The 17899-nt window shown below is 38.6% G+C and overlaps 3 protein-coding genes across 3 annotated transcripts in view; 1 reads left to right on the forward strand and 2 right to left on the reverse strand.

The window, feature by feature from the left end:
* Window positions 1-9449, forward strand: part of LOC101306604 — a 14034-nt gene extending 4585 nt beyond the window's left edge. Inside the window, exons 9-20 of the mRNA XM_004294010.1 lie at window positions 1044-1292; window positions 1372-1442; window positions 1528-1659; window positions 2006-2044; window positions 2456-2524; window positions 2649-2711; window positions 2795-5867; window positions 6284-6348; window positions 6430-6500; window positions 6769-7552; window positions 7751-8286; window positions 8581-9449. Coding sequence (XP_004294058.1) covers window positions 1044-1292; window positions 1372-1442; window positions 1528-1659; window positions 2006-2044; window positions 2456-2524; window positions 2649-2711; window positions 2795-5867; window positions 6284-6348; window positions 6430-6500; window positions 6769-7552; window positions 7751-8286; window positions 8581-9031 — 5603 coding nt within the window. The 3' untranslated portion in view covers window positions 9032-9449. The remainder of the gene's footprint in view (window positions 1-1043; window positions 1293-1371; window positions 1443-1527; window positions 1660-2005; window positions 2045-2455; window positions 2525-2648; window positions 2712-2794; window positions 5868-6283; window positions 6349-6429; window positions 6501-6768; window positions 7553-7750; window positions 8287-8580) is intronic.
* A 1010-nt stretch (window positions 9450-10459) lies between these two features.
* LOC101313685 (heat shock cognate 70 kDa protein-like) lies at window positions 10460-10915 on the reverse strand. Its single transcript, XM_004295604.1, has one exon. The coding sequence runs from the start codon at window positions 10913-10915 to the stop codon at window positions 10460-10462; it is 456 nt and encodes a 151-aa protein (XP_004295652.1).
* A 169-nt stretch (window positions 10916-11084) lies between these two features.
* LOC101306892 (DEAD-box ATP-dependent RNA helicase 10-like) lies at window positions 11085-16203 on the reverse strand. Its single transcript, XM_004294011.1, has 13 exons — window positions 15769-16203; window positions 15525-15648; window positions 15365-15434; window positions 14720-14782; window positions 14395-14469; window positions 13822-13941; window positions 13583-13624; window positions 13428-13502; window positions 12395-12541; window positions 12162-12299; window positions 11676-11787; window positions 11510-11598; window positions 11085-11353 (listed from the first exon to the last, which is right to left on the reverse strand). Exons 1-13 carry the CDS (start codon window positions 15908-15910, stop codon window positions 11231-11233), a joined length of 1320 nt encoding a protein of 439 aa, XP_004294059.1. The 5' UTR covers window positions 15911-16203; the 3' UTR covers window positions 11085-11230.
* Between the last annotated feature and the right edge of the window lie 1696 nt (window positions 16204-17899).

Genomic DNA, 17899 nt, shown 5'->3' on the forward strand with positions numbered 1-17899 from the left:
GGTGATCTGGCCGGAAAACTGGAATTCGACGGACTCGTCGAGGATGGAAAGTGGTCGGGAAGGTGCTGGAGTCGGCTGGGGTGGAGGCACGCCCTCGCGCGGTGCCGTACGGTGGCGAACGGACGAAAATCCGCACCGTTTTTACAGTGCGGACGTCCGTAGCAGAGACGGACTGTGTATGTATATATATATATATATATAAATGCATGCTAATACAAGAATATTAAAGATTGGTACAAGAAAAACCTAGGCACTTAATCAAATGTCAAAACGTGTATTTTGAAACAATCTAATCCCATCAGACAAAAACAAAAGAAGTTATGCCCCATGTCCCCAGCTGCTAATGAAAAACTAATCCAACTAAAATTTCTGACAAATCCTGATGCTACCGGCACCATTGTCATGGGTACGGAGTAATGTAGAAGACAAAGGAATAGTTGCACTGCAAGAAGCCATTAAATCCATATGGGCTCATCGAAGTCAAGAAAACATAACATAAGGTTCAGCCCCGATCAACTTATATTTCTTGTTCTGCCCCTGTTTCCGCTATTTCAGAGATAAGGAGTTTGATTTGTTACCGGTTCTGTAATATGTTTCAGATTTAGTTATTATTATTATTATTATTATATATATATATATATACACAGAAAGGATGTAGAGCGGACGTCCGCACTCGGCTTAAAGTGCGGACGTCCATCCGTTCTCCATGCTCCGGCGCCGGCGACGGCGCGCCTCCACCCCAGAACACTCCAGCAGCGTTCCCGACCACTTCCCCTCCCCGGCGAGTCCGTTTTTTTTCAATTTCCGGCGAGATCGACTTTGTTTGAAGTTTTGGGTGATCTCGCCGGAAAAGAATGGACTCGCCGGGGAGGGAAAGTGGTCGGGGACACTGCTGGAGTGTTCTGGGGTGGAGGCGCACCGTCGCCGGCGCCGGAGGGTGGAGAACGGACGGACGTCCGCTTCATATCCTTCCTGTATATATATATATATATATATAATAATCATGATATGTTAGCAATATTTTCTGACATGTGGACTTTCAGTTAACACAGAAGTTAGCGAAGAAAAGAGTAAAGATGTTGCAAAGATGACATCTTCTGAAGAAGATGACGGCATGTCTCCTAAAAAGGGTGAAGATGACACTGAAATGACCTCATCGGGGAAAGACCACAGTATTTGTTCCGAAATGGGTGAAGATGGTGCAGAAATTTTGTCTGTGGGGGAAGATCATGATATGTGTCTTAAAAAGGGTGAAGTTGGCGCAGAAATGACCTCAGTGAGTGAAGATCATGGTATGTGGATGCAGTTAATTTTAATGTTTCGGGAGAAAACCGGTGATTATATCTCAGGATGTAAGTGCCAATTATGCAGGTGAACAAAACAATCTTATAGCCAGTAAGACTGATAGAAGCAGCCCAGATGTTTTTACCGGTCGTCGTTGTGTAAGTTGTATGTGTTTATAGTTTTCACTGCTCAGTTCTGTAGCAACCGAAGGGTTTGGCATGATAGATATTTTTCTGATTACAGGTTGGAAATAATGGCTTGCCTATTTCAGAAACCCATTTATCAGAAATTAAGATTGGTGAAGCCAAAAACATTTCAGAAGCATCTCGGCAGTCTGCCAAAGGACATGTACCATATGATTTTGATGATGAACATGTAAGAGTGCAGATTCTTAGATGTTAACTTCCTTCTTTTTGAGTTTACTGACATTTCTTATATATCATTGTGTTTTATCTGACTGGGGCCTTCATGTCTGGTGAACTTACTTCTGGTTTAAATCTTAGCATGTTTTGTTGCAAACACCAATTACTTTGTAGCCTTGACACTTGTTACGTTAATTAGAGGATGGTTTTTGGATTTCAGATGTATGCATTTCTATTACTTTTTTTTTCTGTCGTAATCGTTTTTTGTGCATTTCTATGTTTACATTTTGTTACTTTTTTTTTTTTTAAATTATGAATTTGGCATGGGCTTATTGCTCACTCCTTCTTTGATTTTGTAGGAAGATGGTGACTTCATTCTTGCTGCTGGAGAAGAAAAGGTGGGATTGGTGGAAACAATGTTCTTGTTGGCATGTCCTTGGTTCTGTTCTAGTTTGATTTATGTTAAGCTGTTTCCAGTATGATATTTTAAAGAGTGGCAGCTCATCTTTCACTGCTAGGGTATCTGTAGTTTACTGACTGGCTACAGCTTGAAGCATGTGGCCGGTATTAAAAACTTCATATCTAGTCTCTCCAACGAGTTTTATTATTCTTGCTTATCATATAAAATAATGATAGAACTTTTTGAGAGAGTAGATATAGAACATATTTCTTTTGTATCTTTATTTTTTAATTGAATAATGTGATTTTTGATCTGTAGTTAGTAAGTGGTTTTCAATTTACTACCAAGTCCAACACCTTTTTTTTACTTTATTTTATATTTTTTTTACTGATTTGAATTTGATACCCAGGATGATGAGACAACGTTATTAGAGGAGGAGGAATTAGCAAAAGCAGATACCAATGATCCTTCGGATGAGGTAACGAGCCGAAGCCTAAATATCTTTAATGTGCACATCCATATTTTAGGAATATTGGTAAAAACATTCAGCTTATACTTTGTGAAGTTGCTGATCTTTCCTTTGGCGTGCTGCCATATTTCAGATTGCATTACTGCAGAAGGAGAGTGAAATACCTTTAGAGGAATTGCTTGCAAGGTATAAAAAGGTATGGTTTTGTTATAAGCTTCTGCTTATTGGTTAGTTGTTCATATCACATTTGATTTTGTTCATTCATCAACCTGTTTTCAGGATTTGAACAGCGATGAAGTTGAAGATGATGAATCTGAATATGATTCTGCTTTATCAGAGGGATTTATGGATTCTCCATCTCCAGGAGATTCACAAGTGAAGCAACATGTTTCTATCAATGAAGATGTTGACTCTGGTGAACAGCAGCCAGCTCTTGATTCTCCAACTGAAGAATGTAGGGCTTCAGAAGGTGGAAGTGATAGTGAGAATAGAATTGAGGATGCAGCCGCTGCTGCAAGATCAGCACAGCCAACTGGAAACACATTCTCCACAACAAAAGTCCGTACAAAGTTCCCCTTTCTTCTAAAGTTCCCTCTTCGTGAGTATCAGCATATTGGTTTGGATTGGCTTGTAACGATGTATGAGAAAAAGCTGAACGGGATTCTAGCCGACGAGATGGGGTTAGGGAAGACAATCATGACAATAGCTTTGCTTGCACACCTAGCCTGTGAAAAGGGCATATGGGGTCCTCATCTTATTGTGGTCCCAACCAGTGTAATGCTCAATTGGGAGACTGAGTTTCTAAAGTGGTGCCCCGCGTTCAAAATCCTGACTTATTTTGGAAGTGCAAAAGAGCGCAAATTGAAGAGGCAAGGCTGGCTGAAACCAAACTCCTTTCATGTCTGCATAACAACGTACAGACTGGTTATACAAGATTCAAAAGTCTTCAAGCGTAAGAAATGGAAATACTTGATTTTAGATGAAGCCCATCTGATTAAAAATTGGAAGTCACAGAGATGGCAAACACTTTTGAACTTCAATTCCAAACGACGCATTTTGTTAACCGGTACTCCTCTACAGAATGATCTCATGGAACTTTGGTCTCTAATGCATTTCTTGATGCCGCACATATTTCAGTCTCATCAGGAGTTCAAGGATTGGTTTAGTAATCCAATATCTGGGATGGTTGAGGGGCAAGAGAAAGTAAATAAAGAAGTTCTTGATCGTTTACATAATGTCCTCCGCCCATTCATTCTCCGCCGTTTGAAACGAGATGTGGAGAAACAACTGCCTATGAAGCATGAGCATGTCATATACTGTAGACTATCCAGGAGGCAACGCAACTTGTATGAAGACTTTATTGCTAGTTCGGAAACACAAGCAACTCTGGCAAGTACCAATTTTTTTGGAATGATAAGTATAATAATGCAACTTCGTAAAGTGTGCAATCACCCTGACTTGTTTGAAGGTCGTCCAATTGTCAGTTCCTTTGATATGAATGGTATTAACATGCAACTGAGTTCGTCAATATGTTCAATGCTTTCGCCTGGACCATTTTCTATGGTAGACCTTAAGGGTTTGGGGTTTGTATTTAGTCATCTAGATTTTACCATGACTTCTTGGGAGAGTGATGAAGTTAAGGCTCTTGCTACCCCATCAAGTTTAATCAAAGACCGTGTTGACCTGATCCATCTTGTAGATATTGGTGGATTTAAACATCATAAACATCATAAGAAGATGCATGGTATGAATATTTTCGAAGACATCCAGAGGGCACTTATGGAGGAGAGACTAAGGCAAGCAAAAGAACATGCTGCAGCAGTTGCATGGTGGAATTCCTTGAGGTGTGACAGAAAACCTATATATTCAACAAGCCTGAGGGATCTTGTTACAGTTAGACATCCTGTTGTTGAAGTTGCTCATTGCAAGGCTAACCCTGTGTCCTATATGTACTCCTCAAAGCTTGCTGATATAATTCTTTCACCAGTAGAACGATTCCAGAAAACAATTGACCTGGTTGAAAGCTTTGTCTTTGCAATCCCTGCTGCACGAGCCGCCCCACCTGTATGTTGGTGCAGTAAATCTGAAAGTCCTGTGTTCCTGCAATCAACTTATAAGCAGAAATGTTCTCAAGTCCTATCGCCACTTCTGTCACCATTTAGACCTGCAATTGTCCGCAGACAAGTATATTTTCCTGATAGGCGACTAATACAGTTTGACTGTGGCAAGTTGCAGCAGCTTGCAGTTTTGCTTAGGAAATTGAAGTCAGAAGGTCACAGAGCTTTGATATTCACTCAGATGACAAAGATGCTTGACGTCTTGGAGGCTTTCATCAATCTATATGGTTACACGTACATGCGTTTGGATGGATCCACTCCGCCGGAGGAGAGACAGACGTTAATGCAGCGGTTTAACACAAACCCAAAGTTTTTCCTTTTCATATTGTCGACTCGTAGTGGAGGTGTTGGTATCAACCTGGTTGGGGCAGATACAGTTATCTTTTATGATAGTGACTGGAATCCTGCTATGGACCAGCAGGCTCAAGATCGTTGCCACCGTATTGGACAGACACGAGAAGTTCATATTTATCGATTGATCAGTGAGAGCACCATTGAAGAAAACATTTTGAAGAAAGCAAATCAGAAGCGGACTCTTGACAATCTTGTTATACAAAGTGGGGACTACAACACGGAGTTCTTCAAAAAGCTTGATCCTATGGAGCTTTTTTCTGGTCATAGAGCCCTTCCCATTAAGAATATGCAAAAGGAGAAAAATCACAACGCAACTGAAGTTTCTCTATCTAATGTAGACCTCGAAGCTGCACTAAAGCAGGCAGAAGATGAAGCAGATTATATGGCATTAAAGAAAGTTGAACAGGAAGAAGCTGTGGACAACCAAGAATTTACTGAAGAAGCCGTTGTGAGATTGGAAGATGATGAATTAGTGAATGAGGACGACATGAAGGTTGATGAACCCACAGATCAGGGGGCTTTGATGATATCTTCAAACAAAGACAACGGAATGATGTTGAATGTGAGTGATCCTAATGAAGAAAGAAGTCTCACTGTTGCTTGTAGGGAAGATGATGCGGACATGATGGCTGATGTCAAACAGATGGCTGCAGCTGCTGCTGCCGCAGGACAAGAGATCTCATCCTTTGAGAATCAGTTACGTCCAATAGATCATTATGCAATTCGTTTTCTAGAATTGTGGGACCCAATAGTAGACAAGACAGCAGCAGAATCTCAAGTTAGATTTGAGGAGAGAGAGTGGGAATTGGACCGCATAGAAAAATACAAGGAGGAAATGGAAGCTGAGATTGATGAAGATGAAGAACCTCTTGTATATGAAAGTAAGTACCTCTATTTTTTTTTTCTTTTTTTGTAACTGGTGCTCTCATGTTTATTTTGGTCGCATATCATGACCTTTGCTTGTCTAATATGTTTCAGGACCCCAATTTGCACATTTAGACAAATTCTCTATTTATTAATGTCAACTCTTTCCTCCGGGAACTTATAATATTCGAAAACAAAGAAAACAAAATTATTTCCTTCCTCCCAACAGCTTCTTTGACCATATGCCAATTTATTGAAGCTCCCTTTTGTTCAGTTACCTGTATACTTGAGCATTTTGTGATATTGCATCTAGTATCTGTAAACCAATGCTTTAAATGTGTGTTATGGTACTCATGTTGGAATGTATGATCCTTTAGAATATCTCATAAGGGCATTTTGCAACATTAGACTAAACTTGTGTGCTTTTCCGTAGCATGGGATGCTGAGTTTGCAACTGAGGCATATCGTCAGCAGGTTGAAGCCTTGACTCAACACCAGGTCAGTGGATAGTCATCAACATTTATATAGATTATACTTCTTACCATGCAATAATCTATATGCTTGCGGAACTTTCAACAGTTGATGGAGGAACTGGAATATGAAGCCAAGGTGAAGGAAGATGAAGCAGTTGAAAACCTTGATTCTCAGAGGTAAGCTGTCAACTTGTATACTCTTCCGATCCAATGGCCATTTTCTTTGTGCAAGGAAATGCTTGTCTAATACTCCTACAGTAATGCCTGCATCTATAAAGATGTCTAGGACAGCATTTGCAAAGATACAAATTCTGTGATTGTCCAACTATTAAAATGAACAAATGACGAGCCCTCTTATTTCATTGTACTTGGTGGTAATTCCTAACAATATTGGAATTTTTGTTTAGTTAAATAATCATTTGTTACCCTATGTTCGTGGTAGCAGATATGGGATGCCAAGTGATCCTAAACCCAAGAAAAAGAAGAAATCGAAGAAAGCAAAATTCAAATCTCTGAAGAAACGGTCTCTAGCTTCTGAACTGGAACCTGTTAAAGAAGAACTGCAAGTGGAACCTATGTATATTGATGAAGATTATCTCTCTAATGAAGCGCTTTCGCATTCGGATATTGAATCACCTCATTCAAGTGTGCAGAAAAAACGTAAGAAGGCATCATCTAAACCAGCTGGTGAAGAAAAGAGTTCAAAGAAGAAGTCTAAGAAACTGAAGAAGTCTCATCTGGAAATCTGTACTCCAGAGTTCGAAACTAGTGTCTCCTCACTGCACCATGTTGAAGCTTCAGAGTTAAAACCATGTGATAGTGTGGTTGAATTTGAGCATAAACCAATTAGTAGAACCAAAATGGGAGGGAAAATATCCATCACTGCCATGCCTGTAAAGCGAGTTCTAATGATAAAACCAGAGAAGCTAAAGAAGGGAAACATTTGGTCTAGAGATTGTATTCCATCACCTGACTTTTGGTTATCACAGGAGGATGCAATTTTATGTGCTGTGGTACATGAGTATGGCCCTTATTGGAGCTTGGTGAGTGAGACACTTTATGGTATGACTGCTGGTGGGTTTTATAGGGGGAGATATCGCCATCCAATTCATTGTTGCGAGAGGTTTAGGGAACTTATCCAAAGATATGTTTTATCTGCACCAGACAACCCTAATAATGAAAAGGTTAACAATATAGGATCTGGAAAAGCTCTCTTAAGGGTAACAGAGGTACATATTAGTTTTCTTTTGAAAATTTTGCTTTTACACTTGCTAAAATATACATATGAATGTTTTCTTATCTTCATAGGCATGCTTAACTTTTTGTATATAGTCTGATGGAAGTTGTGAATTATCGTGTCTTTATTAATTAAAAAAAAAATTAAAAAAAGGAGAAACAAGTAGCTCATCATCTTTCTTTTGTGTCAGGAAAATATTCGAATGTTATTAAATGTTGCCGCGGAGCAGCCCAATACAGAATTTTTGATTCAGAGACACTTCGTTGCCCTGCTATCCTCTGTCTGGAAGATGGCATCTCACAAAGATGGCAAACAAAATCTCCCCTCTTCTGGGAATGGTGTATATTTGGGTGGAAATTTTTTCAGTTCTTCCAACCAAATTTCTCGGACTTCAGTGAAGGAAAACACAGCAACCATGAAATTTACCAATTGTGGACAGGGTGCCAGGTTGGTAGCAGCTGCACTTAATGATGCCAGCAGCAAGCAAGAGGATGAGAGTGTCTTTTCCCCCAACCCTAGGAAAAAATCGTCAACTGATGCTGAACAGTTGGATATAATTCTGGAGTTTCAGGCTCAAACAGATGCCTCCATGGATCCTTTTCCATCTGTTATCAATTTGTCAATATCTGGTTCAGGCCGTCCACCAGAAAATATGGCAATGGAACCGAATTTTCTCAGGGAATCCTGTAATGACAAGGATGCAAATGTGGCTGAGAATCGTTTCAGGTAATGAGTCTTGCAACAAAAAATTTGAAGCACTTGCTGTCATAGCGGTTGTTCAAAATAAATATTTCTTATAGATACAATAATTAATACAATTTCTCCTGGACCAAAAATTTATGACTTACAACCATGAATTCAAGCACTTGGCTTACTGCGTGCAACCTAAACATTTATCATGTAGATTTTGTATAAACAATTGCTTCTCGGCTTAGTAAGTACTGGGTGATGCTAATATAATGCTCATTACCTTTTAATATAAGACCTTGCTATAATGGTAATATAATGTCCCTTTTACAGGAATGCAACAAGAGCTTGTGATGAAGATAACATGGGATGGGCTTCATCGACATTCCCGACATATGATGTCAGGTCTCGAACAATGTCAAAGTTACCTTCTTCAGGAAAGCACAAGCTTGTTTTCTCCGATCCAATTAGACCTTCGAAATCCAAGTTCCGGAAAAATGCAGTTGAGCATAGTGAGATGCGTCAAATTATGGCTGAGCAAGTGTTCCCACCTTTCTCAATAGCTGCACCCCTGAATCCCAGTCCAAGGTTTGACCTGAACCTACCTGTCAACGAGGATACTGAAACTGATGATCTGGAAAGCAATTCCCATTCTCAGGTGGTCGAGTCTTCATTTGAAGAAAGCTTTGGAGTTCTCCCACACGAGTATGTTCCTGGTTTACTTTCAGGTCTCGATGACTGTTCGTTGTTGCAAGAATGTGATGAATATGATGACATCGCGTAAGGTAGACCCGATGGCCGGAACAATGCAAGTTTGCGCTAGGGTGGATCTCAGATCATATTTGGGCCTGTCAACCATAGTGGCAATTGCCTTTTGGGGATTTGGTTTTCTGTCACAGCTGAAAACTAGTGGGATGATGAATCTGCGCAGTGCTATGAAGGTTCCAGGATCAGGGAAATTCTTGTATTATAAAAATTTTGTAGTTAATTAGTCTTAGGGCTTCGGGTATTTACATAGGGCTTCCATTGGGTATTTATTGTAGGGCTTCCATTGAGACGTCTGTAGTTGTATGGGCATATTTTTCTCCATGAGAAGTAGATGAAATTAGTTCACTGAGCTATAATATGGAAAGAGATCACTGTCTAGTTTAGCTATTTGTTGGGGTTTGAATGGATGCCAAGCTTCTGTATTTAAAGTTCGTCTTGAACTAGATGGATACTTTACAGGAAAATTGAAATTAGTCCAAACTCACACTAGCGAATGGAAAATGGTTTCTTTTTAACAGTTGAGTTCGATGACCACTCACTTCTGGAATGTGTATTCCCATTCAATGAAGTGATGAACCACACCATACATTGTCCCTATTTTATTCTAACGACTTTCTTTTGGCCAGCAGTGACATTCGGTATCCCGTTTGCATCTATATCAAAGCAAAGATCGAACTCGCCAACTCCGGCGGGAGCTGCTGGAAATCCATCAAGCAAAATTTTTCTAAGAAAATTATTCTCTTCTGCCATGCAACTCTCACCCTCATGGAGGTAGATGGCTGCTCTAACTTGGTTGTCAACGAGAGTATGGAAAGTAGGGAGCTCTTTTAGTGAGGACCTTTATAATGAGTACTAGTTGAGGGTTTTCCGGTTTATGGTTTAAAAGATCTATTTTTCGATCACATCTTGGCATCTCATAAGTCTATGATTAGATCATTCTTACAAATTTCAGCCGAATCGATAATCATTAAGGTAACAAACTGATCAAATTAATTGACGAACCAAATCTGTCAAACATGAACCGTTCAGGTTCATAATTTGTAAATCACACTTACGAATGTCTTAACGATTTTCATTATGGCTGAAAATTTGCAGAAATTATCCACTCATAAATACTTATAAACTGAACGGTTAAGATGTAGATATAAGATCGAAAAATGGGATAAAACGAAAAATCCTCAACTTAAGGATCCTCGTTAAAAATACTCTCATGGAAATTATGCGTCTTCGTGACGGGGATGCGTGTATTTCTTGAAATTATAATATGCATGTACAACTCTCAGTACATTCCACCCCAAGTGACAGAGGTGTAACATCACAAAGAGTCAACCTTTAGAGCCTATTCCCATTTCCGAACACAAGAAGCTGCCAGAGCAGCGGCACCATACGCAACTGCCTCATCTGGATTGATGTTCTTACACAACTCCTTCCCATTGAACACATCCTACAATAGCTCTTGCACCTTTGGAATTCTAGAAGAGCCACCAGCAAGAACAAGTGAACAACAATCATCCACACTACTTGCGTCCATGCATGCATTGCTTAAACACTTCTTCACTGGCTCCATACACTTTCTGAAGAAATCCATGTTCAATTGTTCAAATTTGGCTCGAGTTATAGTTGCTCTGAAATCAATACCCTGATCCAAACAATCAATTTTGATGTCAACTGAGATGTGAATGACAGTCTCCTCTGCCTTATCACATGCATTTTTCAACCTTGTAATAGCTCTCGAGATCCCCCTAACGTCCAAATTGTGCTTCCTCTTGAATTGCTCGGCACAATAGTCTACCATTTTGTTATCAGTCTTCACCTTCAAGGTGAGTGTCACCAGCGGTACCTTAACTTCAAAAACACCCTGACCAATCACCAGTATCGACCCTAAAGTACCACCACCCATGACTTTACTGGCGAAAAAATTGTTGGTGGAAGTATTCGCCAACATGTATTACAATTTTACGCGTCTAATTTGCTATTTATTGTTATGGAGAACAAATCCTATGTAGAGGACAACAAGCATTAGTCCCTGGGGTACATGAGGTGAAACCTAACTCGGAGAAAACACAACTGAAAAATTAACCATCCACTTTTCTGTTTAAATAAACAAATGTCAAAAAGATAATCATTGTACTTCTTCAGATACACAAAGGTAAGATGGTATACAACAGAAATGAAAATCCCATTTTGTCAAAATTTGGAACAGTTGCAAGCAACCTCATCTTTTTCTGAATTTTTTGGACTTGCCATCCTTGTGACCTAGAAACTTTTCCATGTCCACATCGTCCTCACCTTCGTTTCCTCTCCCCTTCCTCTTTTTGCTTCCCCCTTCTTTTAATTTCTGGAAAAATGAAATGTACACATCAACCAACAAAAAGCTGACTAATATTACAGATAAATCACAAGCAAAAAAAGATGTACCCAATGACCACTGGGATAGCCTCTAACAGAGACGATCACTGAGATTAACAGCTAAGGATATCAGGAAGAAAATTACCGAGGTGGCCAATCTTTTGGCCTCTGTGACACGTTCTAGAAATTGAAGGACCTCCTCTTCTTGAGCAGGAAACTCAGGTAACTTCTTGCCTAAAAATTAACAAAAGGTAAGCTTTCAAAACTCTCCTTTGGTGTTTCACAGAACATACAAAGAAACGGGGGCATACCGATAAGCTTTTCTATTTGTATATACCACTCCAACTCATACTGATTCACTAACGAGATTGCAACCCCAGACCGTCCAGCACGAGCAGTTCTTCCCACTCGATGAATATAATCCTGTGACTCACTTGTAGTTAGAAAACTAGGCCACAGTATATCAACGAAACGAGTAACAATTTTCCTTTGAAGTACCTAAATTGTCTTGAGGAAGCATGATTTTTAAACTCATTATAACATGGAAAAAAGGCACAGAATACCAGGGTTTCAATAAAGTGGGAAAGAAATAGGATATGCAATTCCACCAGGATCCATGATATATTAGGGAAAGGAAAGAAAATCAAGCTGTATCCAGAAGCTACAAAATCCAGCTTCAAAATACGCTCTATAGTTGCTTTAAACAGCATCAACTCCTCAACTAAATAGCAACCTATATATTAAGACCACATATGACAAACAACCAACCTACTACATTAGCAAATCGAAAGCCTCACCTTAGAATTTGAGGGAATATCATAATTAATAACCATATCCACTGATGGGATATCCAATCCTCTACTTGCCACATCAGTGCAGATAAGTACATTACACTGTCCAGCTTTAAACATATTTAAGGCACCGAGTCTTTTTGACTGCCATAAGGATGACACAAAAAGGTCAGATAAATTCCATAATAACAACTAACTAATGAGTAAACATTCATAAGTGTCAATTTGGTGTGACATACCTGGCTCATATGACCACTAATAGGGGTGGCTCTTATGCCAAGATTTCGAAGCATTGAAGCCAATAGGAGTGTTGCATCACATGTACGAGTAAAGACCATAGTTGTACATTGAGACTTCTCGGTCAGAATATATACGAGATAGCAGTCCTGTAGGGCACAAAAGTTGTGAACTTGAGTCTATATCCAAGCGACTGGAGATTGACCAACTACAAAAAACAGCAGGAACTCCATGCAAAAAGTAAAAATGCAAGCCATAATTATATCTAGCATTACAACCTTAGAATGCACGTCAGATTTTGTAACCATTGACACATCTTATTTACAGTGCACAATATATTTCAAATGCTCAATAATCAGTCCATCTTTGTGGCACCATTGCTACCCTACAACCATCATTTCATGTCTGATTACAATAGTCAGTCACTCATTCCTTTCCACTCCCTAAGCACACAAACTTCAGATCTAACTATCACTTCAGGATGTTCAACAGATATATAAACCAGTCCACTTTGGTAGCTATAATTGCCAGAGGCAAATTCACAAGTTCTTGACATTTTTATGAAGATAATGTTTAGAATAGACATACATAAAGAACTGAAACAGTCTTCCATGCCCATTCACAAAAGCTAATGTAAACTTGGGAAGGGAAATATGTTCCAGGAGATGGAACTTTATAAACAACCACCACAATTACCGCTAACTGGTATTCCATAAAACAGTGCAACAGTTCAATGCCCTAAAATATAACAAAGGTTTGCCTAGTCCAAAATAGTCTATTCTCCGAGATTTATTTCCAGTGCTGATAAATAGTGATAATCATATCACTGTACTCTTATGAGAAATTATTAGCAGCATGCTGATCCATACCATACTTTACTTAAGAACATGAGAGTACATATGATGTCTAAATTAGTACAGGCATATGATGTCTAAATTAGTGCATATGAGAGTGCATATGATGTCTAAATTAGTACAGGCATAACATAAAGGATTGAAAATACTAAAAGTAGAAGAATAACGAAAGGGAAAGAACCTTGTGCGGGGCTGGTATAAAACGATACTGCTGCTTTAGCGTGTCAACGGTAGAATATTTAGATGCTACTTCAATCTGAGATAACTCAAGAATTAGGTTGTTAAAATTTAAGAGAAATTTGTGGAGAATGAATATGGTGTACGTTCTAATCATACCTTCACAGGGTTCCTTAGACAAGCCCTTTGCAGCTTCTTGACCTGCAATTTTACAAGCACAACTCTTTTAGCTCATGTAGTAGCTAGTCAAAAGGTTTTGAGTGAAATGTGTAGAACAAAAATCTGTTCAAAAGATAACTTCTTAAAGGATGGTAAATGTCCAATCAACCAATAGAAAAATAATATTACTCCAGTAATAGACACACAACTGTAGATGCATTGAAACTGTTGAACCATACCTTTTTAGTCATGGTAGCAGAAAACAAATATGTTCTCCGTTCACGAGGAATGACTTTCAGAATGTCATCAAGTGTCTTTTCAAAGTCCTCATTAAGCAATCTGTCCGCCTCATCTAAAACCTGCTCAATTGCAAGTAAATGTTTTCTTATATCTTATCATTTCCGGACAAGTCTGGGATATAAGACATCTGAAGTCATATGAGAAGCAAGGACAACTTGATCAAGGGTAATTATATATAAGTAATGTAACTATGCTTAATGGATGGGAAAGAAGATGCAATATATAGTCTAGCCAAATGAAAACAAACTATTGTAATGACATGAAGCATCCAAAAATACAATAACAACAAAATATAAGCATTGTCTCATTAATTTTAATCTTTCTATATAAGATCTTCATATTTTTCTCTCCACTCAGTCTTCATTCACCTCTTGGTATTTTACTTTCTCCTTTTAACAACCTTCCATTGGTTTAGCTGTCTAAATTGAATTTTCTCATACCATCTATTCAATCTAAGTTGCAATTGCATATACAACAGAATAGCGAAAACCATCAGATCAACGAGATCATACCAAATACTTCAATGCGCGAAGAGAAAATCCTTTTGTGTTCGATACATGATCCATGAGGCGTCCAGGTGTAGCAACCTTCAAGGAAATAGAACAGTAGAAACAACAATAAGTACTTAACAAATATATACACAATTTGTCAACTTATGAAAATTTCTACATCCTTTACGAATATTCTTATGTTGGCACATAAATACCCTATAACTTTATTATGAGTAATGCCCAACTCTCAAAATACCAAGATTCTAAAAAGCCCAGACATCCAAGTAAACTATAGTACAGATGTTAAGGCAATCAAGCCTGCCATCCTAGAAAAATAAAAACTTACAATAATGTGTGGCTGCTTTGCAAGCATAACAGTCTGTTGGACCATGTCCACTCCTCCAACAAGCTGAAAGGATTAGGTGAAGATGTTAAACAACTATATCACTGGGTTAACTTCTACAGCTTTTAGAAATGATAAGGTTATCATACCCTCTATAGATCAAACATAAAGACCCAAACCACATAGACTATATTATTCAAAACTATTTTTCCTACATAAAAAAATGCTACACGATAGAACTTGAACCACTACAAAAAAACCATAAATAGCTGACATAAAATCATTAGTTTGTAGCTTCCGTCATAGCCCAAAAGTGCCACACACTGAACCATATGCAAATCATGCAAAACAACTAATCTTAAAGTTATGCGCACAAGTCGGTGTTCATTTTTCTGGTTAACTACAAAACTAGAAACATTCACTAAAGTACCAACCATGTGCCACAACCTAGAGACTAGACACACACTAGCAGAAGATTGCTTGCATCAGAAAAGCACTATAACACAAACAAGGTTAAAAACTTAACGCAAAGCTAAATCGAGTTATACAGACATTTACAAAGGTACATCCATTTCATTCAATCAATACATATACTCGCAAAGCACATACAACCCTGAGCTAGTACACTACAAACACCGAAATGCTCACCACTGCTGACTTGGCACCAAACTCATACCCCAAAGCTTCAAACTGCTCCGATATCTGAATTGCAAGCTCCCTGCAGTTCACACAAGTCTCATCAATTTTCAACAAAAATAAATATAAATATAAATAGGCCTAATGTGCATCTTTGAACCAAGTACAATACCTAGTTGGGGCCAAAACACAAGCGAAAAATGCATGGGGAGAATCAATCAGAGCTTGCAATATCGGAAGGGCGAAAGCTGCGGTTTTACCCGACCCGGTTTGGGCAAGTCCAATCAAGTCCTTTCCTTTAACACCAAAATTCAATACCCACAAAAATCAATACTTGAATTGAAAAATTCGAACAGGAAAACCGGAAAAGATTGAAACTTTATATGAAAATGAAGGAGGGATGAGATTGAGGGAACCTTCTAGGGCATGAGGGATTGCTTCGACTTGAATAGGGGTAGGGTTTTGCCAGTTCAGCTTGGCTACTGCCTCGACCAATTTGTCGCAGAGCCCCAAGCTCTTGAAGGTCTTCACCTCGCCGTCTTGTTCGTCGGAGGCCATTGGGGAATCAGTGGTTTTGGAGATGAAACGGCGCCGGTGAGCTTTCGCGATGAGGGTTTAAGGGTTCAGGCGCGGCAAAAAATTACTTCGGGAGTTGTAGGTTTTAGGGGTTTGGGGCTTTTATCGGTAGAGTTTGGTATGTTTTTTATTTTTATATTAGAAGTGAGATAGCAAGTATATGGACTTTTGGGTTGAGGTTCATGATAGTTTTCAGGAAAGCGATCTTAGGGAACAGTTGGTCTCGAAAGAGAAGATTGATATTGATGATGCTTATTCATCTATCCGCTTAAGACAATCTAAATAATGATAAAGTTATACCTATATGTATCTTTTGATCGGTCGAAGTCTTGAGAAGGCTCGTTTCGTCTGTATGACAAAAAGGTCTTTGGAGATATTCTTCATCTAAGTACGATAGCACATTCATGTACTTGTCACAATATGCTTGACTCAATATAGCATTCACTATAAACTTGTAAGGCTTAGCCTTTCAACTCTCTTTCTAGTGGTCGAGCAGCTTAGCTTTGTTTTAGATGAGTGTGAAGAAATATGTAATGGCCGGATGCGCCCATGCAATGGTATGTAAGATTTAGACTTATTCTATCCTTATAGAAAGACACATCAGAGGCGAAATCGGAATCTACCCAGTTTTCGTAGGTTAACTTCCACGTGACTTACAACAGTAACGGACACAAAAAGTTATGTAAGATTGTAAGTAGGGGCCAAAAAAAGAGTTGAGGCTAAGGAGCCTCTAGATGTGGCTCAGTGTCCATTAATTTGAGCTCTTCTAAAAAATATTGAAGTCATTTTCACCAATTATATGAAATCATAATGAAACACTATAAAATTGCAGCTATCCAACTTCAAAACTACAATGTATGAATTCAAGTTTAACCAGACCCCCCAAAACCATAAATCCGATAAGAAAAAACACCTAAACTTATACCCAAAACCAAAAATCTAGAGAGTCATTAATCAAACATGATACCTTTGATATTTTCCTTTATGGGATAGAAGAATCTTAAACAATTGGTGTATATGTTAAGTCGTGACAGTGAGAAAAATCACATGACCATTGGTATATATAAGAAGCTGGTTGGGAAAATTGAAAGTTCACTGGGGGCAACTGCCCTCACTGGACCCCCTCTGCGTCCGCCTATGACTTACAGGATAGCTCACTCGTTGGAAAATGGTGCAAAATTGGTAGCATTGGAAAGGCCTATTTGTCTACTTTCTAGGGACACCAACTAGACTAATCTCATGTGTCACAAATGCACGAACTTGAAGGCCTTTACATATTGACTATAAACTAATGGGAGTTGAGATTCAAACTCTAAAGGAGGTTTTATACTAAGCAACTAGACTAACTTTATCACACTTGGCGAACGGGTGAGTTATTATTTCGGAGCTGAGAGCCACTTAGGTGTGGACTCTTCACAAATGACGTTGGTTTTCACAAGTTGAGGTTTAAACTAAAGACCTCAAATTACCAAGAAAATACTTACAGCATTCGTCCCAAATCTCCATTTATTTTTATAAAAAAAATTTAGTGTGGCGACATGAATTAGAATTCCAATCAATAGTCTAAAATTTTGTATAGACTAGCTAATTTAAGTTTGAGATGATCTTGCGGTTCTTTTCTGGTTCATATGTTCTCACTTTATCATATAACTCAAAAGGTAGAATATTGTATAAAGGATTCAAATTATCATCCGTTAAATTAAAAATCAATTGTATAATTATTAAATGATCTTTTGTCTATCTTATTTTCTTTCTATAACACTAGTTTCAAAATGTTCAAAATTACGAAAATTTAATATTTTATCATACATGCTCAAGGAAAAGTTTGGTAAACACAAATTGGGCCCGAGCCTGAGATTAAAAGAGGCAAGGATTCATTCTTGTGCATGTAACTCTATGCACAACGAAGGTCCAAGTTTCATAGTGAAGCCTGAAGAAGCAAAACGCAGAGCTGGCTAGAAGCTGCAGAAA

This window comes from Fragaria vesca, linkage group LG3, assembly GCF_000184155.1.
Source record: "Fragaria vesca subsp. vesca linkage group LG3, FraVesHawaii_1.0, whole genome shotgun sequence".
Taxonomy (NCBI): Eukaryota; Viridiplantae; Streptophyta; class Magnoliopsida; order Rosales; family Rosaceae; genus Fragaria; species Fragaria vesca.